Source organism: Daucus carota, chromosome 7, assembly GCF_001625215.2.
Source record: "Daucus carota subsp. sativus chromosome 7, DH1 v3.0, whole genome shotgun sequence".
In the NCBI taxonomy this organism is placed as follows: Eukaryota; Viridiplantae; Streptophyta; class Magnoliopsida; order Apiales; family Apiaceae; genus Daucus; species Daucus carota.
In genome coordinates, this window is record NC_030387.2 from 24910796 (window position 1) to 24937337 (window position 26542).

General features: G+C 33.5%; 4 protein-coding genes across 8 annotated transcripts; 3 read left to right on the top strand and 1 right to left on the bottom strand.

Moving 5' to 3' along the window:
- The first annotated feature begins 622 nt into the window (after window positions 1–622).
- LOC108194176 (rop guanine nucleotide exchange factor 5) lies at window positions 623–4030 on the top strand. Of its 2 annotated transcripts, XM_017361090.2 has the most exons (8): window positions 623–768; window positions 856–1167; window positions 1667–1783; window positions 1901–2055; window positions 2315–2389; window positions 2476–2766; window positions 2925–3284; window positions 3372–4030. In XM_017361090.2, the coding sequence occupies exons 2-8, from the start codon at window positions 972–974 to the stop codon at window positions 3840–3842; spliced, it is 1665 nt and encodes a 554-aa protein (XP_017216579.1). In that variant the 5' UTR covers window positions 623–768; window positions 856–971; the 3' UTR covers window positions 3843–4030. The 2 variants fall into 2 exon arrangements, with proteins under 2 accessions (XP_017216579.1, XP_017216578.1); XM_017361089.2 differs by having other exon boundaries at window positions 628–1167.
- A 464-nt stretch (window positions 4031–4494) lies between these two features.
- Window positions 4495–5281, top strand: LOC108196891 (uncharacterized). The gene has a single exon (XM_017364372.2). The coding sequence runs from the start codon at window positions 4589–4591 to the stop codon at window positions 5135–5137; it is 549 nt and encodes a 182-aa protein (XP_017219861.1). The 5' UTR covers window positions 4495–4588; the 3' UTR covers window positions 5138–5281.
- A 486-nt stretch (window positions 5282–5767) lies between these two features.
- LOC108196892 (uncharacterized) lies at window positions 5768–8858 on the bottom strand. 3 transcript variants are annotated; one of them, XM_017364375.2, is made up of 6 exons: window positions 8486–8858; window positions 7632–7734; window positions 7230–7402; window positions 7036–7111; window positions 6734–6789; window positions 5768–6091 (listed from the first exon to the last, which is right to left on the bottom strand). In XM_017364375.2, exons 1-5 carry the CDS (start codon window positions 8618–8620, stop codon window positions 6773–6775), a joined length of 504 nt encoding a protein of 167 aa, XP_017219864.1. In that variant the 5' UTR covers window positions 8621–8858; the 3' UTR covers window positions 5768–6091; window positions 6734–6772. The 3 variants fall into 3 exon arrangements, with proteins under 3 accessions (XP_017219864.1, XP_017219863.1, XP_017219862.1); XM_017364374.2 differs by lacking the exon at window positions 5768–6091 and adding an exon at window positions 6382–6602 and having other exon boundaries at window positions 8486–8855; XM_017364373.2 differs by lacking the exon at window positions 5768–6091 and adding an exon at window positions 6382–6609 and having other exon boundaries at window positions 8486–8852.
- A 3160-nt stretch (window positions 8859–12018) lies between these two features.
- On the top strand, window positions 12019–24753 carry LOC108196773 (vacuolar protein sorting-associated protein 52 A). Of its 2 annotated transcripts, XM_017364209.2 has the most exons (21): window positions 12019–12211; window positions 12715–12855; window positions 13000–13094; window positions 14343–14400; window positions 14513–14608; window positions 15045–15146; window positions 15466–15549; window positions 16630–16710; window positions 16946–17089; window positions 17785–17876; window positions 18274–18355; window positions 19277–19459; window positions 20270–20385; window positions 20493–20551; window positions 21394–21494; window positions 22445–22495; window positions 22699–22878; window positions 22986–23120; window positions 23292–23363; window positions 24133–24190; window positions 24278–24753. In XM_017364209.2, the coding sequence occupies exons 2-21, from the start codon at window positions 12829–12831 to the stop codon at window positions 24580–24582; spliced, it is 2121 nt and encodes a 706-aa protein (XP_017219698.1). In that variant the 5' UTR covers window positions 12019–12211; window positions 12715–12828; the 3' UTR covers window positions 24583–24753. The 2 variants fall into 2 exon arrangements, with proteins under 2 accessions (XP_017219698.1, XP_063937552.1); XM_064081482.1 differs by having other exon boundaries at window positions 12073–12211; window positions 24133–24753.
- The last annotated feature ends 1789 nt before the right edge of the window (window positions 24754–26542 follow it).

Here is a 26542-nt window from a genome sequence, read left to right on the forward strand (position 1 = left end):
TTCGGAGCACTTATTTTCTGGTTAAGTCACACCAGTCAATTAAAAAGAATCAAAACATTACTCTTTGAATATATTCAAATTCGAACTTTGAAGTGGTTGGTTTGGTCAATTTTTTTTGTTTAGTACTCTCTTTATATAACTAGAAGTCTACGACATATGTAGGTCTATTACTCTTCTTTTATTAAACAATTTCAAATACTAAAAGCACTCATCATGTATTACATGACAAAAACTTTATCATTATCCTCTTAAATATAAATATAATTAGTTGAAAAAAAATAAAACTACTATTAATAACATATATTAATACTAAAATACTTATAAGTAGATGTTGCAATTCATTAATACTAAAATACTAAGATAATTTTATAATTTAAATTATAAATAATAAATTATGAATTATATACTCGCCCGTGTTTCGCACGGGTTAAAAGCTAGTATATTTAAAAAAAGAAAGGAAACAGAGAGAAAAGAATGACTATGTCTTTTGTGTACACGAAGTTAAATTGGAAGCTGAGAATATTAACAATTGGCAATCTTTCCTCATATTTGAATTTTGAATGAACTGAATGATCTGCAACGATAGAAAAGAGAGAATATCATTGAAAATGAAAGCGAGGGAAGTTGGCATCTGGCTAAACACAACTTCCTTTACAACTTTGGAACCACAAATTCGAAATAAAGTGAAACTTAGTAGTACAAACATCAGGAGAGAACTTGATAAGCATTGTCATATTTCAACCCTTGTGGCTTTTCTGTTTATTTCCTGTATGTCCGCGGACTCATTTGAAATTTAAATACCCACGCAAACTTATACATCTGTGATCACTAACCTTTATATTATCTTCATTTCAGTATCACTATTTTCCTCTGATTCTTAGTTTCCAAAAACACATTTGCTATAATTAGCACTGAAGATTTCTCGCAAAGAAGATAAGAAAGAATGTGATTTGATATCTCAGTACAGAGACATGACTACACCTTCAAGGCGATCAAGCTCAGCAAGTAATTCAGGCGAGACTAAAGCTAATGAACGTTCCTTGGCAGCATTACTAGGTGGTTGGCCTAATCACAAGGCTCAACTGCCAGAAGAATGTTCGGTTGATACCGAAACCAATGTGCAGGGTAGCAATTTGAAGTCACAGAATGCGACTTCCAAACTTTCTGGTAACTTTTTTTTCTTCTCTAAGTTGAATACAGGAGTGCAAAAATAAGTTTGAGTATTTTAATTAACTTTTGTGTGAAATTCACTATAGTTTGTTACTTCATTGAGGATTATATAGTGTTCAGGTTCCATTAGATTGCTTAATTACTTGTCATAACAAGAGCTAGTCTTCTGCAATTTGATCAATTTCCAAAAAAAACATTAATAATTGGCTAGATCATAATAAATGGATATGATAATACAGCGTGTCAGTTTATGCCTTCAATATAACGACTAATTGATACTAGTATAACTGTTCTGAATTGCAAGATCTTATGTGGTTGAGTTGAAAAGAGTTTTTCCTTATTCACTTTTGTTTGCCATATAGAAATTGCTGTGTGAAATGCAGATCTACAATTCAAATTATGAATCTTTTTGCTAGGTGAATTCAAATTTCAGCTTTATACTTTGTTATGACTATCTTTCAGCTCACTTTTTACACTTGGAATTTAAATTTGGTAGACATGGAGAAAATGAAAGAAAGATTTGCAAAACTGATGCTTGGTGAAGACATGTCTGGAAGTGGTAAAGGGGTTTGCACAGCTTTGGCTCTTTCAAATGACATCACTAATCTCTCTGGTACTCTTTCGTAGTGCACTTGTGTTATGAATATCAGTTTTAGGCAATCACTAATTCATTCTGTAGTGAAATATTGCTCTAATATTCTACACAATCGTAATGTGATTTCTTTCTTAGCTACAATTTTCGGGCAACTGTGGAGATTGGAACCGTTGTCTTCCAAGCAGAAATCAATGTGGAGAAGAGAGATGGAGTGTCTCCTTTGTGTCTGCAATCACATTGTTGAATTTGTACCGTCGTGGCAGAGATTACCAGATGAAAGTGAAGTTGAGGTATAATTCTCTCTATGCACAGGAACTAAAAGTTGGCCTTTCATTTTGTATACTAAAATAAACTCAAGGTAGTTATTATCTTGAAACTGAGACTTGTGTCATTCTTGTTACCTAGGATAGTTCCTCCGATCCTTGCAGATTTATTTCTGATCGGTCAGGCCTACCTTAATATTTGACATGTTTTGATTAGTTCTGATAAGGGCAAGCCAATTACTTGTTCAGTACCCACACAAATGATTTAAGACAAAAAATTGTGCAGGTAATGACTCGTAGACCACGGGCAGATCTTTATATGGACCTCCCAGCACTTCGTAAGCTCGACAACATGATCCTTGTAAGCCTCAAACAATCCCCTACGTCTGCATCATATATCCGGTTATATATTTGAAGCCATATGTTTTCTTCTGAATGTTGTGACAGGAAATCTTAGACGGGTTCAGTAGCACAGAGTTCTGGTACATTGAACCAGGGAACATAGCCTATAATGATGATTTGTCAGCCTCCTTTCGCAAAACTATGCAGCGCCAAGAGGCAAAATGGTGGCTTCCTGTGCCTCGTGTACCCTCAGGGGGCCTCCTGGAAGAGACAAGGAAGCAATTGAGCCATATACGTGATTGTGCAAACCAGATACTGAAAGCTGCCATAGCTATCAATAACATGGCCTTGGCTGAGATGGAAATTCCAGAATCATACTTGGAAAGTCTTCCAAAGGTTTGTAATTTAACAAGGCAGATAGTCACTCAAAACTAGGCAGTATACTTCTCTCAGCAGACTATTATTGACTTTGTCTAAGCAGATTCATGTGCTTATAATACTGCATTATAAAAGTTTGCGAACAGATCTAACAATTATTGAACTTTCCAATGTAGAATGCACGAACTTGTCTAGGAGATTTCATCTACCGTTATATCACTTCAGAACACTTCTCTTTGGATTGCTTGCTAGATTGCCTTGATTTGTCTACTGAACATTCCTCCTTAGAGATGGCTAATCGCATTGAGGCATCAATTTATGTATGGCGCAGAAATCCCCATTATGGTAGCCCCTTAAATACTTTAAACCAGTCTCCAGCAAAATCATCTTGGGAGATGGTTAGAGATTTGATAATTGACGAAGATAAGACAGATTTGTTTGCTGAAAGGGCAGAAAGCGTTCTGCGAACCTTAAAACAACAGTTTCCCTGTCTTAGCCTTACTACACTTGACACCAGCAAGATACAATGCAATAAGGTCAACTCCCCTCCACCAAATAGTCTCGTTTCTTCACAAAATTTAAAGTTGTATAATAAATTTTTAACTTCTTTCTGTTATATACAGGACATTGGAAAATCCATACTGGAGAGCTACTCTAGAGTCCTGGAGAATTTGGCATACAATATTGTTGCACGCGTTGATGACTTGTTATACGTAGATGACTTGACTAGGCAATGTGATAAGCTCTCTTCAGTTTCTAAAGTAAGTGTGATAAGTCGCAAAAGGGTCACAGTCCATTATCCGCTGTCGGCCTCAGGCACTCCTTACAAGTCCGCTTGTGCAACACCAAAATTTTCACCAGCACAGATTGTAAATAGTCCTGCTAAGGCTGAAAAAAGTCCACTTGGTGATGGAAACAACAGCAGCAGGATCAGTCATCGCGGCTTTGGGGTGAGAAAAGTGTTGTCTAATTATCTGGGCTGCGATGCGGATGTTAATAGCTGTGTCAGTGATCATCAAGGTTCATATTCTGTTGGTAGAAAAAGTGTGGAGGTGCTAGCATCAAGTAAACAGAAGGAAAATTCAGAGCCCTGAAATTGAGTTCAGCTCTTTAGAGTAAACTAGTCAAGTATATAGGAATGCTGAAATGCTGCTTGGTAGTCTCATAGTGCATTGTATTGTCACAAAGACACATTCATGTGTGAGAGTTATTTTGTTCAAGTACTACAATGTCTAATACATATCTTGTTGGACAACTGAGTAAAGGAAACATAGTGAATGAAGCCTTGTGTATGTTTGTCAGTGTGTATAGAATATATATTTTTGTTTTTTCAATTTTTTTATCGAATTAACCAAATAATATGAAATAGTCTATATTTCTATAATTTAAGATATAAAATAGATCCCTCAGTAAATCCCTCAGTCTATATTTAACACCACTATAATTTATATTCAGAATATATTAGTTTGAGCCAAATAATTACAAGTTGATTATCAATTTTATTCACAAATTTTGAAACAATGAATAATAAATTTACTTTTTCTAGAATTAATTACAGCTCTATAATAAAATTATCTTCAAAATATGATTCAAGATGTTTTCTATATATTTCATTGGAAAGAGTGAAAAAATTGATTATATTTATTAAGTCAAATAAATTATCTTTTCAGAAGAAATCCACTGATTTTGTATTGACATGGGTCCTACCTGTCCAAAACACATCAAAATTCGAACACAAAGTCTAAAAGCAGCATAAATCTAGTACTCCAGTCTGCAACACAGTCAAACACCACCTTTCCTCTCCTTGCAAAACACACCTCACGAATTTTCCGGCCAGCCCATGGAGCATCCCAACCCGACCCGATTCGGAACCAGCATCCACATAACCGCACTCGACGGCATCACCAACGTCAACTCCCTCTTCACTTTAGCAGTCTTCATCGGCCTCACCTGGAACCCATCTGACCCGAACAACAGCCTCATATCCGACCCGAAATGCTTCCCCGGACCCGATATCGCCGAGAATCTCATCGCCTTCCACGTCTACTCCTTCAGCTCGTTTCTCTTCTCAAGCCTCATTGCATTGGGTCTCAAGCAAGTGATTCGGATCGCGAGAAACTCGGGTGACCCGCACTGGCATTTGTTCACGTTTGATATGTGTCGGGTTAACAAGAGTGTGCTTCGGGTCGGGTATTTGGTTTCGGCTGTCGGGTCGCTCTGCGGGTGTGGGTTTTTGATGATGGCACTTGTGAATGTGGCTCAGATCAAGTTGGGCACTTTGAGTTGTGGGAGTGGAGATACTTATAGTGCTGTTGTGCCTCTGTTGATTTTGGTTCCTTGTGCTCTTGTTATTTATGCTTCTTTTGTTTTGTATGCTTTTACTCAGTGATATCCGCTTGTTTTGTTGTGTTATATCATATATGTGTGTTTAACTAGATTGTCTAATCAAATTCGATAAACCGGTATTTTCCACTCTGGGAGGGGAAGTGTGTAACTAGAATTATGAAATGACAAAGATTTGTTTTTATTTTTCTCTCTCTATGTCGTTTTTTTGAATTCATTGTTTGGTTGGATGTGTTCCAATGCTGTTTTTTATGCTTGCGGTTGGTGTTACATGCTGATCAGATCAAAATTTTATATATTCATTGTGCTTCGATTTATGGTGTTCAGCTTTTGTGTTCTTGCATCGAATTAGAGGAAATTGTTGTATGTTGAAGGCAATTTATTTGCAGAACTGTGATTATCTTTTGGTTACTATATTCATCATGGTGCATACAATATGTACCAACAGTGTCATGCTTCTGCTTCAAGTAAAATTTGTGGTGTAGTGTTAATACTTCATACTCACTTACTTATTTAGTAGCAACTGGAATCAAATTGTTTAATGGGGCTGACAAATGGCGAGGATATTCTCCTCGAACCTATTACTTTGAAATTGTAAGCTTAAAGCTTCTTAGCATGAGTCCTACATGACATTGTTCAACTTGTTCAATGGCCTTTTTTTTGTTCATATGATAAGTGAAAATGAACTGAAAGTCCTATATTTATGGTACATCCAAATATAAGAATTGTGGGTTGTCAGACTGTTGAGCATTTTAGCTACACATAACACACTGGTGGAGGGTAATATGCACTGTCACCGTGTCTCATTTGAAGCTCTCTCTACTACAGAGTCTCTATTGAAGTATATGTGCTTTAGGATCTCTTGGTGTTGATAATTGCAGGATCGATAGGGGCTGAGGCAAAATTGTGCAGAACCCGTGTTACCATTTATACTTGAGCTTTCCGATTCTCCTGGGAGTTCCGCAGCCAAGAAAACGTTGCAACAGCAATTCCTAAAATCCTTCATATCACATTTTTACAGTTTTAGGAGGTAACTTTTCATATTTCTAATTTCACGTATGACTGTAGGTGGTTATTTCTATTTATCTTTCTCTTTGGTTTTACTTTACTGTCCTTTTTTTTCTGTGTTAAACTTTTATGGTATTAATCTCTATAACCTTCTGCTTTATTTCCACCTTGCGATTGCTGTTTGAGTCTATTATTAAGTATTAGGATGTATATTTTGTTAATTGAAACTGTTTTGGTTGTTCATAAAACTCTATTTTATATTGTATTGATCGAAATTTCAGCTTTAAGAAATATCTAACTCTTATTTAAAGTGATAATATGATGTACAAGGCTTCCTCAAATGGATTGATATACTAGAGATGAACCTAGGGGCATATAAAAGATGATATAAAGGAAGGAAAACAATATATGACAAAATGCTTTCTGATTGCTTGATATCGCAGCCTTTTCCCCGTGTCCTTGGAGTTTGCATATTACATATGTAGATGTTGATATCATATTACCTGAAAACTATCAATAATTTGTAGTTGGTTCAACTAATTTTGGATAATATTATAAAATTTATGTCTGCTTGACTTGCAAAGTCTACAGATAAGCTAACACTAGTTTGTGCGGTTATGTAATCATTGCATACCTTGATCACTGAATGATATACCGCATGTGCGCAGAAACTCTAGTAATACAAGGATCCTGAAAGAACAAGAGAATGTGGTTTTAGGTATATTGCTGATGTTCTTGTAGAAATAATATTGTCAAGTGTTATTAGGAGAGATTATGCTGTTTGACAGTGTCTGCGCACTCAAATACATGTACTATTGGGTTAAAAGCTCAACTTTCTTTTAAGGAATGCAAGATTGCAGATCTTAGAGACAGTTGAGCAGTCCCCATCCTTGACCTCTTAGTCTCTCACAAATAAATCCTAAAACGTTAACATACCCTGCCACCAGTTTCCTCGTGAAGCACTGTTCATATTATTTCCGTTAGAATCATCATCACCTTCCTCTTTCTTGAACTGAAAAAGACTCGAAGACATATACAGCCTTAGCTCTGAGTAGATTTTCTAACACATTGCAGATGTACTATAATTGTATAGATCAAAGTTATTAGATGATGCAAAGAGTTAGACTTACAGCATTATAAGTATTTTTCGACTGGATATTTGTAGAATAAACTTCTTGTCCGCCATAGTAGATTGATGAGGTGAAATAACAAGGCTGTACTGTTTCATTGTCATAATTGGTGCTCCTGTCCTTGCTGTGTATGCCTCCACTTTTACCACAGCCTTTTGGAGTTGTATGATTTTCTTTAACATCAAAAAGGGGTTAAATTTTTCACCCATGGTGTTTAAATGCTTGGGAAGTTTTAGCCTTTGATCTTTTTCACAGTTGTAATTCCAGATTAGGTCTATTTATTTCATATACATTTTTCGGAGATGACAATCATTCTTTGTCAAATACCAATTTTACTGGCATTATATACATATTAACATACATAATAAATTGCAGGTGGTGGTGCTAGTAATTTGTGCATACCTTGGGTATCATACTTTGCACTGCCATATTCACTTGCACGTTCAGAATTCTGGTTTCTGGGCGTTCTCGAGAATCCTGAGCGTGAAAAGTCCTTTCCTATCCCCTAAAAGTTGAGACTAGAATTTAGAAACAACAGAGAACAGACATAAAATATCTTGATGTGTGATAATTCTTAGTTAACGTCATTTTAAAATAAGTGGTATGGAATAAAATTATACCGAACTAAAGTATATATACAAAAGCTGTGGCAAATGTGGAGACTAAAAGATAAAGATATTTCTATGTGAAAAACTAACAAAATTAAACGAATTTTCTAGCAAAGGACAAACAAAAAAACACTTCCAGTTGGGACTAAAACTTCAAATTCTGGTGGTTGAGAAAGCAACTACTGTAGTACTGTATGTGACAATAGAGATGCCATAAAAGACGTCTTATGTGTTGATCACACTACATAAAGTGGATGATACCGCCATTTTTGGTTAAAAATTGCTACCAGTGCCTTGCTAGTACCGGTGCAAAAGTGCAGGTATAGAGACATGTATTCTTGTCTAAAGGTATCTTAGACATGTCTCAGTTGTCCCTGTGTGGTGGTGACTTGCAATGGGGTAATACTAAATATTGGGACATTTAAGCCCCTGTGTGTTGCTGTGGCTTGTGAGGAAACAATACCAAATATGAGACATTAAGCAAGTTTACTTGTTTAAAAGTACTTTCTTTCTATAAACCAACTTTCAAGTTGCACTAAATGTTGGTGTGGACGGGCGTCTTAGTAGCTATGAGTTTAAAGTGAGCAGGTCAAGAGGTGGCAAATATTTTTAATTCAGAAAAGAAAATACCAAGAAGAAAAACAATACCGTGGAAGATGGCCCAAAAACAGAGCTGAAGAGTCCAGTGGAAGAGGAGGAATGCATCGAAGAGTCCTTTGGACCAAAAAGATCTACAAATGAAGAAGAAGATGAACCACCTGTTACTTTCTTTTTGGACTCCATATATATAGTCCTTTGCAGATGAAGAAGAAAAGTGAGCACAGGATGTGAAGAAAAGCTAGCTGATGGGAGGGGTGAGGGAGAAGTAAGCAGAGGATGTGAAGAAAATAAAATGAGTGCTTGGTATTTATAAAGATATAATACATGACTTGCATTTTGTTGGCAGCCAAGTGGACCTATTACTATGTCCAACCGCCTTCCTCCATGTGTCTACACAGAATACACACATAAACTGGTATTTTTACATACAATGTTGCTGTATTACCTTGTTGCTTATATTTATTATTCACCAGAAGTGCTCTTGTCAAGGGATATATTGACATATAGAGTAGATGTAAAGTTATATCCTACATGTGTTTTGACATATATATTCTCTGCAAAGGTAGGAAAGCATAGTTTTGGTAGGATCTATATTCTTTATACTTGCACACGTTTCTGTGAGACTCGAACCCTGAACATTTCTTTGCAATAAAAAGGAGTAGTATTTACCTGTTTACAAAAAGGGATGCTTTGCTAAATTGCATTGTCATCCATTCGGGACATGCCCTGACTATATAAACTAGCATATGACATTTTCGTATGTATCTAGTTTAAGTAGTGAAGACTCAGGAAGAAGAAGAAGAAATGGATATACCATTGTCTTCCTCATCCTGTTGGTACAGCTAGTTGGAAATTGTATCTGTTTGACTTTTGTCTCTTGGTTGAGAGAGATAGGAGCCTAGGACCATACAGACTTTCAGAGTGAAATTGGATTAGTCAATCTCTCTCCCAAACACACACAAGTTGGAATCTATTCTAATTAGATCATCAACTACTTACTTGACCATTTTTGTTATTCCTTTATTCTCCTACACATCTTACAAAAGCTATGCAATGAAATAAACATTACATTCACCACCTTCGTTACTCACTTATTCGTTGAGAATTACATCCCAGTATCGGTCACCTATCTTTGTACACACAGGTACCTATATCCGCTTGTTTTACCACTTCTTCTCGGAGAATATGATTGATTCAGTTTCTGGAAATCAACTTGTTGGCTGTTGCCAAGACATACGATTTCAGAAACAGAATAATCAATGTGTGGTGTATGCAGGAATTATACGATTTTTCGTATACAGAAACAAAGCTATACAAGATAACGAAATGTGGTGCTCAGCATCATACATGTCCTGACCCCATGTTCAATCATCAATCATTCAGGAGGGCTGAATGGTAATTGTAAATCATGGTTTTACGTGGTTGTTATTGCATGACTAGAGATATTCAGGATGTCTAACCTTAGCTGTTACAAGGTACTGCTGGGATTGAACTTTTTTGTTCCCAGCTGTTCATTTGGCTGCTTCATTACCATAGTGGACTTATCAAGTACAGTGTGTGATAATATAATATAGTTTTGAGGAAGATAGATACAAGTACAAGGTTTGATGAGGATAAGGTTCTTATCTTGAGTTTATTAATCATATCTTGATCCATAAAGACAGGGTTTTCTTATCCAAAACAAGTAGAAGATGAGGTTTACTATAACAAAATGTTGAGACTATATCGCAATAGTTCTAAAATAAGATAAAGTGCCAAGCGTTTTATTAACAATAAGTGCTTCATCTCAACTCAAAGTCATTAGGGTCTGCAATGCCCCACTGGCTCAGTGCAGGACGAAGAAATTCATGCCATAAAGAGAGATAATCTTAACCAGAAGCCAGCAATATAATCAGAGCTTTGGATGGTACATTATGTCGACGATGAATTACTTTGAAATAAAAACATGGATAAATAAGGAGGGCCGACTTTCTTGTCGTAGTCCTTTGCAATGAGAAAGTAGAGGTGATTTTTTTTATTTTTTTTATTTTTTTTAAGGTAGAGGTGATTTACTTGCCATGATATGGGGTCGTTGAGTGTTTTGAAAATAAATAGAAGTTTTAGAAAAAATTATCATTTTCAACTCTTAATAGTGTTTTAGTAAGCTGCTTCTGGTTACCAGACGGCAGCTTTTGCTTCTCGTAAATGAAAAATGGTTGATAAGACTATTTTAACTTTTTTTTACTTCATCCCGCAATCAACAGTGGTGGAACCAACAATGCACTTTGGTGATTACACTGCAAGTACAATATATTTGCATGATGCACTTTGATGATTGAAAATTTAAATTTCTTAAATGTCTTTTTTATAAATTAAGAAGAAGGCCTCAAAAACTGAATTTCTTATATCTTAATAAATTATTTTGTTTAAAAACAAAAACAAATCAGAATCAGATATCCTAAAGATCATCGGTACCTTCCACCAGTAAGGCACAAATATATATCTTTGGAATTATTTTGAATTTTCATTTTGATGCTTTTTTATACTAAAAAATATAATTTAAAATCTTCCTTTTGTTGTAGCAGTAGATTCTTCTTCTTCTCTTCCATCTTCTGGCGCTGATCAATTTTTTCTCTACCAACGTCAATATATTACAGAATATTGGCTCTATATATCATTTTTTATGTGATAAAAGTCTCAAATACCATGTTTATAGAAAAAAATAATAATCATAATATCACTTTTTATGTCACAACATCGAGCATTTTGATTGCTTAGTCAAACGCTACATCGTTTTGGTGTATTGATTAAAAAACCGGGCAAAATGTAATGAGAATCAAAATATTATGCTGTATTTTATTCTAGGATTGAAACGCGACACAATACTATTTTAAGGATTTTTCAACCGGTCGAATCAAAATTAAACGATAAATTGAGAAGTGTTTAAGCTCAAAATGTTATGTTGAATATCATTTAAATAATTATAACGAAATTTAAAGTTAGTGTTTATCTTTTAAAAATGTTGGACAAATCAACGGATTATAATTTTTAAGAAGTTTGAATTGATTATAACCGATTATCACTAATAATTATTTTATATCTTTTGTAGGTATAAAATCTTTCAATTAAGACTAAAAAAGAAGTTTTAAATCGATTATATTATCACTAAATTAATAATTATTCAGTTTAAATCAAATATAAATAAATTTCCTAATATAATGAATATCCTAGTGTATAATTTTATAACAACCATCATCAAAATCTGAATTCTCTTTTCTAAAGAATTATTTTTATTCAGATATACTCTAAAAATTGTATAATTTGATTGAAAAAGTAGTTACAAATTATTTATAGTATTAATTAAATGATATATTATAAACAAATTTTATTTTAAATATTATCTATGCATAAACATAATTTCATTCCGAATAACAAAATTGTTTATTTTTAGGTAATTAAGTATAACTAATTTAATAACAGAACATAATTTTTATACAATAATTTTTTAAAACATATTTTAATATATATATATATATATATATATATATATATATATATATATATATCTGTTAAATGATCTATATTTTAAATCCTGAAAATGTAAATTAGTTAGAATTTTTATTTTTTTGAGACTAAGATCAGCTAGAACTACCGTACTTTATTCCAATAAATAAATTTTGAAATATATCCGTGCTAGTTATAATCAAGCTGTGGCTGGATCTGCTTGAGCTGCAACAAGCTTTTTAAACTCCAATCGAATTATAAATCTTGCCTCATGCGTTAAACAGATCACAGGTATGTATGTATAGATACACGCACTTGTATGTATATGCTGTTTGTTTAATTTCTTCGTTTGGATGCGTAATTGATTAGTGATTTACTTCATTTCCAGTCCTCTGTAATCGATATCGATATGTAATCGATACTTATAGATTGATCTTCAGCAATTGTAATTTTTGTATTCTAGGGCTGCAATTTGTATATTATTCACCTTATTTACTTGCTATTTGCTGTTTGTTTTTTGGTATAAGCACGTTTCGATTTTCAAGAAGAATATTTTAGGATTTGTATAAATAATGTGGAATCCGGAGAATGTACAGGGAAGTATGCGATTTCAGAGCGGGAGAAAATTTAATGAGGATTTTTTACGGGTCAAATGTGAAATATTATAGGATCTCGATTTTACATTAGTTAATATGTCTGTAGTATTTTATGTTGCTTCTAATATTAGATTGTGATTAGGGGTTTTGTTATTTAGATTGTAGTTTCTCATGTACTTTATCTTTTGTGTTTTTTAGTTCCTTGCAGTGTTAATACTTCAGCTTGGATTAAATTTTTTGTTATAAACTGGTGAATCAAGTGCGCAAGTCAAGTGGTTAGTTTTGGTGCTGTTAATTAATTAGGTTATCAGGATGGCTGAGTTAGCCATGAACACACTGGTAAATTATGAAACTCGTCTCATCCTATTTTATATCATAAGATCACTTCTTCCAAGCGTGCCTACTAGTTTATGTTAGTTTATAACCACGCGGAACAGTTTTATGTTATGCAAAGATAGCTTAAGGTGTTTGATTATGCTGCAGGGTCAATCTTATAATGATACAAATGATACCCATAAATTTGCGTTTGATCTGGGGGAATTTGTTGGTGATTTATCTGTTGACGAGGATAATGCCAGGTACTATCTCATGGTATTTATGATTACCAAAATGTTTCAGAGTTTGTAAAGTATCTCTAGTGCGCAACTAAACTTAGTGACAGAACAAATAAATTTATAGTAAAGATGGAATTCGGGTAACAATATGTAATATCTTTCTATGGGCCATTCCACATTTTAAACTGTCTGATTTAATTTCTGTGCTACAGGTGTTAGCTAATTAACAGGATAAACTAGTTTCTCCAATACATTTTTTCTCGTGATGCAAAAGAATTTTAATGGTCAAAGAATCATATGTAATTTTACTCTTTGAAAAATATTAAATTTGTACACGAGTTCTTAAAAAGATTTTCTTAAAGACAATCATTTTACTAGGATAGTTGTTTTACATCTGAAGATTATGAAGACCATTGATCTCAAACTTCATTGAATTGTAGTAGAAGTGAATTTGACAAATATTCTTTCTTAAAAATTGTTGTAGTTTTCTTTCAAGATTAAAGCCGTTCTTGTTGGTCTGATGGGATATGAATGTTTCCACAATGTTGTCAAGGGTCAGTAACAGGACTTGGTGTCCTAGCTAAATTTTTGACAAAGAAAGATGGATGAATGTGGAGAATAACCACTATTTTTAGGTGTCATCTGTATTCACCGAAATACACTGAGAATATAATCCTGGACTCCCTATTTTAGAATTGTGATTGTCTGTTATCTGAAAAATGTACTAACATCTAATATACCTGATGAGAAATCTTATCACTACTAATTGTTGTTAGACAATTAATATCAAGTGAATTCTGATATTGTTTAAAATGTTGTATGTTGGCATGTCTACTTGCCTTTTAATGAATTGTTAAACTAGATGATATTTCAGGACATCCTAAACAGTCGAAACTGTACCCCTCGTGAATTTATGTTATTTAATGCGACTTTATTTGGTTATATTTTTTATTCTTGTGCAAAAAACTAGGTAAAAGTTCTGCCTCGGTCAAATTTTATAAAGCCAATGTAGAGTACAAAAAAACTTGTCTACAAGTATTTGAAGTTGTGAATGCCAGAGTACATGTGCCAATGTACAATGTCATTTTTTCTAAAAAAATAAGTTATACTGAAGTTACTTATAAATGTCTAATATGGTACTCACATATCTGATTGCATTTTGTTCCCTTCCTTCTGTGAACAGACTATTTTTGTAGTTTCTTAAAGACGATGTTTAGTATTATGCTTCACAATTTGGTCTTTAAAAAACTTATTTGTTGCCTTATTTTTCAGTGATGATATTTCACTTGAAGGTCTACAGCAGGAGCTCGAAGAATGCAAAAATGATGATGTAACTGCATGTCATTTTGTTCTGCTGCTTGTTACATATATTTACTGTTTTGTTAATTGTTACTGATGCATATCTTACTTTTGATTAACCCACTACAATGTTGACGTTCTAGGTGGTAGCAAACATATTGTCCAAAGGAACAAAATTACGGGATTACACAAAGGGTGTTGAAAACAATTTACGACAAGTTGAATTGGACTCTATTCAGGTTTGTTGACAATCCTCCTACTCGTCTTCCTGTATATATTTTACACAAAACATATTGCTTATTTATGTCTTATAGTCTGGTTCTTGATCTATTTTACATCAATCTTTAGGATGGTATTAGGTGCAATAAAAATACTTTTCCTCTAACCGACACAGAGCTCAATTGTGTCTATGCATTGGTATAAAAATGATTATTTATATAAAAATATTTAGTAATACCATTGGTAGATGTCTTTTAAACTTTAATACTTGTTTATACTTTATACTGAGCTTTAGCAGTCCTTAACTTTCTTTCTTGCGCAAAGACCTTTCTTTGGTACATGTTCACTATTACGGTGGAATATTTTATAAAATTATCGAGTGTAACCTCAAAGTCAAGATGCCATTTCATCTTGTTAATACATTTGTTGCTAAACTAACTTCTGTTTTTACAATAGGATTACATAAAAGAAAGTGACAATCTAGTCTCACTTCATGATCAAATTCGTGATTGTGACCTCATCCTTTCGCAAATGGAAACATTGCTTGGTGGGTTTCAGGTATCGCTTGACCTTTTATGTATGAGATGTCTCCTTTGATTTTGCATCACCAGTGACCTGCACTTTTTTTTTTGGGTATATTTCTTTTATATGTTATTTCATTTTCTATCCCTTCCTTTTTATACAATGCCTATTATTGATCTTTTCCCATCTATGTATCCGCACTCATGGGAACTTTATTTATCAATTACTTCAATGTTTAATATATATTGTTGTTGAAATATATATTAAACTCAGAATCACTTTATCTTTCTTTCTCTCATAAATATACTTTGTAATGTGGTTCTTCAAGATGTATTGAGACAAACCTTTGTTTCAGGATGAAATTGGTTCCATCAGTTCAGACATTAAAATTCTTCAAGAGAAGTCCATGGATATGGGACTCAAGCTGAAGAACCGCAAGGTAGTGTCATGCAGTACCTTTCTGATGTAGGACAAGGTTAATAAAATCTAAAACAAGGGAGAAAAACCTAGTTCCGCTGAAAATTGGCAGAAAATACAATCATTCTGCAGATGTATTATAAACTACATAACATTTCATATATTTGAAATCTTAAAATAATAATCATTTACAATGTTTAGATAGACCCTAAACCCCGGAAATCTTAGATAAAAGAAAACTAATTCTAATTGGTAAATACTGCCTGATAATTATATACTTTCAATATTTTAGCTGGTCATGAACATGCTGGCTTCAGACTCGAGCTTGTCATTTTGGTTTCGGCTTGAACTCGACAACTGAGGCTTGACTCAAAAATTCAGCTCGTTACATGTAAACTTTGAAGTCAACTTGTTTTATTAGGATTCAATCTTAAGCTAAAACACAGAAAAATGTTAGTTTATTAAAATGGCGCCAAGTTGTTTGATTAAACTCAAACTCGCCTAACAGGAGCTTAACTGGTCTGGGATCACAGTCCTATCCTCAAGATAAATCCAACCCCTTGGTTGAAAAGAATGAAGAAATGTCAATGAAACCAAATTTGTCTTTTACAATCATAAAAAATGGTCAGCTTTTTGTTTAAAATCGTCTTGTATTGTTTCCTTCAGTACCCAGTACCCAGTGTTCTTCAATCATGTAATTGTGATGCTGCTAGTGCCCCTTCTCAAGAAAAGGGAGGTCACTGACCAGCTTCTCTATGTTTGTGAGTTGTGAGGCTTTAAGTGGAAATTGAACATATAATATAATATCAGTTAAATAAGAGAAGATATTTGTATGTTTTTCCTGTTGTACTTAATGGCATGCTGCACTCTCGGTGGCTGGTGACACCTGAAAGTTGTCATTGGAAGTTGGTGTCTTGCAAAATTAGGGATGGATGAGTAATGCAAAGTTAGATTGCTGTTTATTTATTTTTATTATTCCACATAGTTAGAGTTCTTAGCTTAATTAACATCTCTTAGCTGATCAACATGCTTAAAACTATTTTGGTTGTATTATGACAGTTTAATAGTATATCTTATCTTTTGAATTATGTAACCTCTACAGGTTGCCGAATCAAAATTGGCCAAATTTGTTGAAGATATAATAGTCCCACCAAGGATGATAGACATCATTGTTGATGGAGAGGTAACTTGATTCCCAAGATTTTTTCTTTTTTTTGGATGATGGAATTGGTTTGTATTCACCTGCTCTTCAGTCGCTGTAACACGTGTTTCTTTTTATATTATTTTGGTTCTGTTGTATATTGTTTAAGCATGCGACTTTAACATTTATTCGAAATGTTATTTAAATTCACCTCGTAATCATGCAGGGTTGTATAGTTTCATGAGTGCTGACAATATGCATTCTATTTTGTTTTTAGGTCAATGATGAATATATGAGGACTCTTGAAATTCTGAGTAAGAAGCTGAAGTTTGTTGAAGCCGATTCATTGGTTAAAACATCTAACGCTCTTAAAGATGTGCAGCCAGAGCTAGAAAAACTTCGACAAAAAGCAGTTTCAAAGGTTTTTTTTCTATCTTAGACAATTGGAAATGCCCTGTTACTTAATTTACTTTTACACGGACTTGCTCATTTCCTTGATTACTTGATATCATCAACCAAACAGTTTACTTGGTCAATTAAGTGATGAAATTCTCTTAACTTATTTCTTATTATACAATATTTCCTTATGGTGGTTTGATCCTATATAACGGGTCACTAAATTTCCATTTGAAAACATCTTGAGGTGCAAAACTAGATTTTAATTGAGTTTGGACTCCAGCAAGGCACCTATTTAATTGAGGGTTAACTTCAGACCTGGGATAGTAGTTTCATTATTTACGATCCAGTGTCTATTGGTCTTGAATTTTTCACATTATCTACTTCATAAAAAATTATACAATTAATCAGTGTAATAGTAATAATAATAATAATAATAATAATAATAATAATAATAATAATAATAATAATAATAATAATAATAATATTTCTAATCTTCAAACTAATCAGTATTTGGTTAAATAGCTCCTTGAGGGTTTATTTTAAAAACACTGTTAATTAGTCTTTTGTTTTTTTTCAAGATATTTTCTTATTGCAAAATAAAAAACATATATATGTGCATTATTATGTTACTGTTCTTATTTTATAATATGTTATGATGGCTCATACCACAGGATTTTTGAGGTAAATCCCTTATAATTTTTTTTTGTTCCTCTGAAGGTATTTGAGTTCATTGTTCAAAAGCTCTATGCATTGCGAAAACCCAAAACAAATATCCAAATATTACAACAGAGTGTTCTGTTGAAGTACAGGTGAGCTATCTACTTGACATTCCTAGTGGTTTTGTATTAAACTCATTCTTAGAGTCCTGTTAGATTATTCGCACACTAATCTGCTTTTTTCCTCGATTTAACTAAAATTTGCTTTTTTGATTGATCATGCTTGCTGTTTCCTTATATGTTGCATAATCTATTCTGATACAAACAAATGTTTTAGCTTTTACTTGCACTATATTTGCGACTTGTTGGTTTTTTAGTTATATTCTGTTACAGAAGCCATTTTTTTGTATAAATTAATTCAAAGTAGTGTTACTATTGTTTTCTTGTCCAAGTTTTTTTCCCTCGTACAAAGTGGAATAGCATGATGTCATAATCCTGGAGGATTCTGTCTTTTTATACTATATGCTGAATGTGTAATTTAACATGCTAGGTATCTCATGTCCTTTCTGAAGGAACACGGGAAGGAGATATATAATGAGGTTCGTGCGGCATACATCGACACTATGAACAAGGTAATGGCTCATTGATATTGCTTCTTTCTGATGGTAATGTTCATTCAGTGCCTCCTGCATTATTTACCAAGCTGGCATGGGTCCATATGTGTTTTAATTGAAAATGTAGAGTGAGGTTTGAATAGATGTTATGGCCAAATTATTGTTTGGTGCAATTCACTAATACAGAGATTGCTTGTAATATATATATTCTTGGAGTATATTTTGATAATTGTATGACCCTACTATTTTCTTAAAATATTATGTTAGTACTCTATAGGCCTATTGGTTCGAATTCGTACTTGTAATTTAAAAAAATGATCGATTACACCAAGTGTCATGAACCTTTTGGATAAAAATAACTTCTATTGCATTTTTAATCGAGATCGGTGACACTATTCTTTTTTATTGTCTTGAATCCAAAATTAATTCTGGAATTTCCATGAACTTGTTTTCAACTTGCTTGACAACTGCTATCTAGTAAACAGGCTTTTTTTTTGAAGAAATCTTATAACACAATGATTGATATGAATTATGCAAACCAGAGTTATCTAGGAGCTTGGGAACTCAAAGCAAACCCTTATCTTTCTCTATGCTTTGACTACACTCTAGAAGTTATATACCTAAATTACATGAACAAAATAAACTGAATATTCTTTGCACACTAATCGGGTACTGTATCTATTTTGGTTTCTCATTTAACACCTTGAGTGGCTTATATTTTCAAACTTAAAAAGTTATAACTAACCTATTTTCCTACTTCGCTTCTTCGTTTTTCTCTTCACATAAGGTTATTGTAAAACCTTCTCAACTTATAATATACTTCAGAGCGCAATCTTAATTCATTCTCAACTTGTAATATAAAACTACCTATTGAATTTGCTCAAGATTTTGAATAAAATTGTGTTTATTTTATGGAAGCGATACAATTCTTACTTGCAGGTTCTAAGTGCACAATTTCTTGCTTATATTCAAGCATTGGAGAAGTTGCAATTGGATATTGCAACATCAAGTGATCTGATAGGTGTTGAGGCCAGAGGCACTAGTTTATTTTCAAGAGGAAGAGAACCTTTGAAAAACCGGTCTGCTGTTTTTGCTCTTGGGGATCGGCTGAACATTCTCAAGGTTTGGTAGCACCATCACTACGATGTAATCTCATTTAACAACGAAGCTTGCACAAAATTTTATGTTAATAATTTACTAAATTTGTAATGGCAGTATGTATTATCTTTGTCATTAATTGTCATTTTGGGTTTTTCACATCCATAACTAAAAGCTTGAGTATGGTTCCTGTTTTCAGCCTATCACATTTAGTTTAGAAGTGGAAGCATTTTTCTGCTGATTATTCTTGTCGAAATTCATCTATACATGATACATGAGTATATAGATATGGTTCGTGTGACTATCAGTTTGTGACGGATTTTTGTATAGCTTGATGGTATATGGAAATTTATATAGAACTGCAAGCAAGTTCCATGTTTAGACTTTTATTTGAATTTTTCAATTGATTATTGCATAGTTATATGATTTTTTCTTTTCAGACTAGCCGCATATAATTTTTTATCTTCTGTTACCTTTACCTTGTTCTTGAATTTACAAACTAAATTGGATCTTATGTGTGTTCTGCTGAACTTCTACTCTCTCTTTTGTTCTGTCAACATCATTATTAAATCATATACATATATATATATATATATATCTTTTTTAAGATTAAATGACGTAAACTAGGTGAGGGACGTCCTTTTATACTAAACGACAAACAAAATAAGGAAGCTGAAAGGTGCTTATGATTTATCTTTAACTTATATAAACAACCAAAACCAATTTTCCATATCTTATTTTGTGTACTGTCTTCACTGCTTGGTGTATTATACTGATTTAATTATCTTGATCGTGTTCGACTTGTAAAAATTCGAAATTTTATGATATATACAGGAAATTGATGAACCTGCGTTGATTCCCCATATAGCTGAAGCTAGCTCCAGAAAGTATCCTTATGAAGTCCTTTTCAGGAGCTTGCACAAGTTGCTAATGGATTCCGCATCTTCTGAGTAAATTGTTGATCCCACTATAGTTTCATACGGATTAACTGAAGACAATAATAGAAGTTATATGTTTTCGAAATTGTGTTGGTTTATTAGATCTTATTATTGTACAGGTACCTTTTCTGTGGTGATTTCTTCGGTGAAGAATCAATATTTGGTGAAATATTTGCAGGTACCAGCGGTTTGTTTGCTTAAATACTAATATAGTAGTGTTATACTTCTCTTAATATGAACTATTTTCTTATAGAAATATCTAGGAAAATGTAAATATGCTAATGTGAAGAAGATATTATATTAGCAACCAACCATGTACGATTCTAGCGTTCCAACACTAATTCCGTATTGAAATAAAAATGTCAACCTATGTTGCCCAGTCTTGGGTACAGGAGTTTCTGATACAGAAGGGATATGCGTGTTCGACTTGTTATTTTTAAAATTGTTGGCATAGGGACTTGTCCTTATTTTGGACCCGGCTACAGGATGCATTATAATTGTTTTTTTTTCATAACAAGTAATTTGGATAAGATGGCATAAAAATTTAATATAAAATAAACGTGATTTTGCAAATGAGTTTGCAAGTTACAGATATTATATTCTTAAACCTATTATATTGGATATATATTATAACTACACATCAATACTGTGGGCATCTTTTTATACGTGGTCTTTCAGTAGGTCAAATTACCCAAATCTCAGTCAAGGATCCAATACCAAATAAGCGTCATGTCCAAGTGTACAATGATCTGACAAGATTATGGCTGCCTAAATCAAAACATCCAAGTATAATAGATGTCAGCTTCTAGTGATAATTCTTGATGATTCTTTAACCCAACACCTCTTTTATCTGCACCTGAGCAGTATAGTGTATAAAATTATTATACCGCTAATTTTTAGTAGAAATTATTGCAACGTCTTCACTGTCAAGACTCAAGAGACATGGAATGGGATTCTACTATTATAATATTTGTTGGGGTTTTGTTTAATTTTGTAAAATTTATGATGTTCTTTTTGTAGGTCCACTTTTGGTTATTGACGAGCACTTCAATACAGTCCTTTCAAATTGTTTTGATGCAATAGGTCTGATGCTTATGATATGTATCATTCACAGACACCAGGTAATTTGTACTTCACACTATTAGTCTATTTTTACCTTTCACTCTCCTTGATTACCTAATAATATGTACTTCAGACCATTAGTCTATAAACATTTACTATTTCACTCTGGACCACCTAATTCATGAATCGTGGATACATCCACTTTAATAGTTTAATGCATTGTTTGTCACTTGATTCATTCTATCACATTCCAACTGAAGACGCCCCAAAGTTAAAAAAAATAAATAAAAGAATCGGAGCCACAGGCCATGTATGTCACAACTTTGATTATTTTTTATCTGTACTCTTTAAAGGTGATTCTACTTCTAGTTGTACAAAACCATTTTTTTTAAATATAAAAACCATGAAGTTAAATATGCTAACAGATTAGTTTTTAGGTGCAATATGAATAGAAGCCTAGTAGGCAACAGGTCAAGCGTTTACTGATTGATTTTTTTCTAAATACAGTCATTATAGAAATTCCATGTTCTATGAAACATCTATATCTAATGTTACAATAATAAATTTACTTCATTTTTTTCCAAGGTATATGTAATATAAACCTAATAGTAGTTTAAATCTGATCTTACTAAGTTGTACACAGCTTCTTATAGTCGGCGATTTACTTTTGACCAACCAAATAAATAGTGTATAATACATATGCTGTAGAGAGATTTCAGTCATCTGCTTTTGGTGCACCTATAGTATATCAATTGAAGCAGAGAAAGTTAAACACAATCTAACTAAATACGGCAACTTAGAAGCAGGTTTCAGGAAGCACATCTGGAGTTGCTTCTCATGCATTCAAAAGATGCACCCTTATTTTTTTTCTTGGTCTTAGATAATAGAGTACACTTCTGCGCAGTCCTCAACTGTACTTTAGAAAATAATTATACTGGACGGTAGTAATCTTTTTTTGTTGGTCTAGTACTGATAATTTCTGAACAGTTAATACTCTTGTTCCTGGCAGGTCATAATGTCTCGCCGTCGGATACCATGTCTGGATTCATACTTGGATAAGGTCTGTATCTAATAATTTTGGTTTACAACGTCATCTGATTCCCTAAACCAAATTCCCATATGAAAAGTTCACGAACTGAAGTATATACTTTTACGCATTTGGTGAATTTCAGGAATGCAAATTAACCTTGCTTATTTTGGAGAGAATAAAATAATTTTTTTGAACCATAATCGGTTTAGTGTTTTTGTATTTTCACTTGACAGGTTAATATTTCTTTGTGGCCACGCTTCAAGATGGTTTTTGATATGCACCTTAATAGCTTGCGAAATGCCAATGTAAAGTCACTGTGGGAAGATGATGTTCATCCACATTATGTCATGAGACGCTATGCTGAATTCACAGCTTCACTGATTCACCTTAATGTGGAATATGGAGATGGTCAGGTAATATATCTGTGAAGGTTTGAGAGTAACTCCTATGTCGCAATGGCAGTGAACTTATACATAGTACTTATGTTTCTATCTGGTGTAATGTTTCCCAATGATTTTAGCTTGAACTGAACATGGAAAGACTTCGAATGGCTGTTGATGACTTGCTTGTCAAGCTTGCAAAAACATTTACCAAGCCAAAGTTGCAGACAGTGTTTCTAATAAACAACTATGACATGACAATTGCTGTGTTGAAGGTATTTACCGAATAATCTTTTTGTTGCTTAATTGACTTGGCAGCATCATGTTATACACACTTTTGTAGGTCAGAACACATTGAAAAAATTTCTTGTGTTAATTGTTTAGTAATATGGTCTCGAGAAGCTTTGATATTTACAATAGCTTATAAGCTTTATTTCGTTTTTTAGGAAGCTAGTGAAGGTGGGAAAATCCAGATGCACTTTGAAGAACTTCTGAAAAACAACACAGCTGTATTTGTGGTAAGTATCCGCTTAATAAGAAATAATTATTTTTGCAACTCTAGAAGCTATTGGGTTAACTTAAAATAAGTTACTTATAACTTATTGTACTTCATATCAGTTTAAGTTAAAAGTAAACCTTCTTACTTTAAGTTGGATGTACCTGCTTGAGTTTACTTGAAGTAGATTTAGTGATTGGCAAATTTTGACTGAAAAGTAAATTTTGACTATAAAAAGTGAAATTCATATTATTTAAACATAAAATAATGGTACTAAATAACCAACTCAATGATTCAAGGAAATATTGTCACAGTTTTGTTTATGGTATTTAGGATTTGTTGAAATGAGCAAGGAAATAATAAGCTGAACTGAAAAAAGTACCTCTGAGTTACTTGTATTTTTAACAGAAAAAGTAACTTTAAACCCACGAAAATGAGTGGACCTGAACAGCCCCAACTTAAAGTGCTCCAAAACAAATTTTCAGCAACGTAAAACATGTCCCTAGTGTTGCCAATATGTTTGGGCTGTCATAAATTTATTCTTTTTCACTCCACCGACTAGCTCTGCTTATAAAGAATTTATTGTTAAAGGATATGATGGTGTTAAAATTTGTTCAAAAGCGCTTACACGGTGGGTCATATATTATTTGTACGTTGTACCCAGACTTGATCTGATAAGATATATTAACGGAATACATGTGTATGATCTCTGCACTGATGTTGCTAATTCATCAGTTTGTTCTTTTCTCATTGCAAATTTTTACTCGATATTTGTTCATTTCTTCTTGTAGGAGGAACTACTGCTGGAGCATTTTAGCAATCTTATAAAGTTTGTTAAGAACAGAGCCTGTAAGTTCCTGGCACAAATTACTTTTCAACTGTCTAATATGTATAAAAGCCTGTTAGTTCATCCACTGATTTGCATTTTATTACTAGCTGAGGACTCGAGTGCTGGTTCTGAGAAGCCAATTACTGTTGCTGAAGTGGAGCCACTTGTAAAAGACTTTGCCAGTAGATGGAAAGCAGCGATTGAGCTGATGCACAAGGATGTCATCACTTCTTTTAGCAATTTCCTATGCGGAATGGATATCTTAAGAGCTGCCATGACTCAACTGCTCCTTTATTATACCAGACTCTCCGACTGCATCAAGAAAATTGCTGGCGGATCTGCTCTAAACAAGGATCTTGTTTCAATATCTTCGATCATGTATGAAATTAGGAAATACTCTAGAACTTTCTAGGTCATTGATTGTGTGAAAGTAGCTGTGAGTGTTAAATTTTGTGACAAGCAAAAAATTAGACTTTACAAGAACTAAACAAGGTGTAAATGACACTGGTGGAATTTGTGGGTTGTAAGAAGGAAAAATATATAATTTTGGATTAAAATGCTACAATCTATAAGAAATTTACAAGGGCTTAGCGCTGTTGCTTGTAGGGGTGTGCATTCGGTTCGGTTAACCGAAAACCGAACCGAAAAACCGAAATAATTTCGGTTCGGTTAACCGAAATATAAATTTCGGTTCGGTTTTCGGTAGCCAAATTTTGATTTTTCGGTTTTTCGGTTATTCGGTTTTTAAACCTCGGTTAACCGAAAACCGAATGGTTAACCGATTTTTTATGTACTTTATAAAAAAATTAGTATTTTTAATTAATAACAGAGATTTTCTTATCAGCGTGTGTATCTACTGTGACCTAAAGACTAAACCTAAATACGAGCAGTTCATTAACTATCTCAAACCCATCGGCCATCGCTGCTACCTGCTTCCATCGGCCATCGCTACCTCCTAGTCTGCTACGGTGAGTCGGTGACCAAGCTCATCCAGCCTCAAGCAATCCAACCCAATTTCATCCAGCCACTGGTGAAGTCACTGGTGAATGGTGATTCACTTTCTTTAATGTGATGCAAGAAACACTGTATTTTGTTTTTAACTAGTTTGGCAGTAATTTCTAGATTTTCATACACTATTTAGGAATTTCGGTTTCTAAATTCGGTTTTCGGTTTTAACCGAAATTTAAAATTCGGTTCGGTTACAAACCGAAATAATTTCGGTTCGGTTTTCGGTAGAGTTTTTTCGTGAATTTCGGTTTCGGTTAACCGAAATAAAATTCGGTTTCGGTTTCGGTTAACCGAATGCACAGCCCTAGTTGCTTGTGCTAGTGTTATCTTTTTAGGCATATTCATGAAATATAAACACTGAATCAGTAAATTGTTACTAAGAGCATCTCCAATCTTCAAACAAGCTCTTAACTTTAAATTCAAGGGCAAGTCAAGAATTAAGTGCTTCAACAGATTCTTAGAAACTCTTTAAAAATTTAAAAGTTTACGCTCTCCCCTCTCGTTTAAAGAGTATCTAGTAGCTCTTAATTTTTATTAATGAACATAAATATTCTTTACAAGAATTGATTTTTTACTTGTTTCTACTAATAATATGCCAAGAATTAGTGGACTTGTTTTTAATAATATGCCTAATATGCCATGATATATGAATGTCAGGAACTCAGATCCCGTATATATAGATATGTAAGCAGTATACATAGATATTTACATACACAGATATATATATATACATATGTACCAGAGCATTCTCGTGTTAGATCCTGTATACATACATACATAATTACACACACACACACACACACACACACACACACACACACATATATATATATATATACATACATACATATAGCAGAACATTCTTGTGTTATAAACAAGTCGTATGACTGGTTTTTAGACAAAAGAGTTCCATTGAAAATGCTGTTTAGATCTCTTTGATTTTTTTTGAAAAGCAAAGAAGATTCATTAAGCATGGGAACAGCAGAGTACAATATTTCTTGAGCATATCCTAAGCTAGAGGCGGCTTGCCAAACAAAAGACAATTACTAGACTACTGACAAGCTCCTATTACCAACCCACTAAAATAAGACTACTACCGAATCAACGCTAAAGCTTTTAGAACATAATCATTCCCTAAAAAGACCATTGAACAGAGTAGCCGATCCACAAAAGCGCACTAGGACATATGCAGATAACGGACGCATGCATGCTTAATCTAGTATTTCAATGACTTCCACCCTTTCGCCTTCTGCATTGACATTAACTGAGAGACCACCATTCTCTTCTTCCATGATGCCAGCATCTTCGTTAATCACCACTGGGTTAATATATGCCTCATGCACAGCCATGAAAATGGGTTCAAC

Bases quoted from the DNA above. Each gene is read 5' to 3' on its own strand.
- LOC108194176 (XM_017361090.2), top strand. From the start codon at position 972: ATGACTACACCTTCAAGGCGATCAAGCTCAGCAAGTAATTCAGGCGAG. The intron at 2,390-2,475 runs GTAAGCCTCAAA...ATGTTGTGACAG, and splicing joins AGCTCGACAACATGATCCTT to GAAATCTTAGACGGGTTCAG. The intron at 3,285-3,371 runs GTCAACTCCCCT...TGTTATATACAG, and splicing joins GCAAGATACAATGCAATAAG to GACATTGGAAAATCCATACT.
- LOC108196891 (XM_017364372.2), top strand. From the start codon at position 4,589: ATGGAGCATCCCAACCCGACCCGATTCGGAACCAGCATCCACATAACC.
- LOC108196892 (XM_017364375.2), bottom strand. From the start codon at position 8,620: ATGGAGTCCAAAAAGAAAGTAACAGGTGGTTCATCTTCTTCTTCATTT. The intron at 7,735-8,485 runs GTATTGTTTTTC...CTCAACTTTTAG, and splicing joins TTTTTGGGCCATCTTCCACG to GGGATAGGAAAGGACTTTTC. The intron at 7,403-7,631 runs GTATGCACAAAT...TTGATGTTAAAG, and splicing joins TGCAAAGTATGATACCCAAG to AAAATCATACAACTCCAAAA.
- LOC108196773 (XM_064081482.1), top strand. From the start codon at position 12,829: ATGGCTGAGTTAGCCATGAACACACTG. The intron at 12,856-12,999 runs GTAAATTATGAA...ATTATGCTGCAG, and splicing joins AGTTAGCCATGAACACACTG to GGTCAATCTTATAATGATAC. The intron at 17,090-17,784 runs GTTTTTTTTCTA...GTTCCTCTGAAG, and splicing joins GACAAAAAGCAGTTTCAAAG to GTATTTGAGTTCATTGTTCA.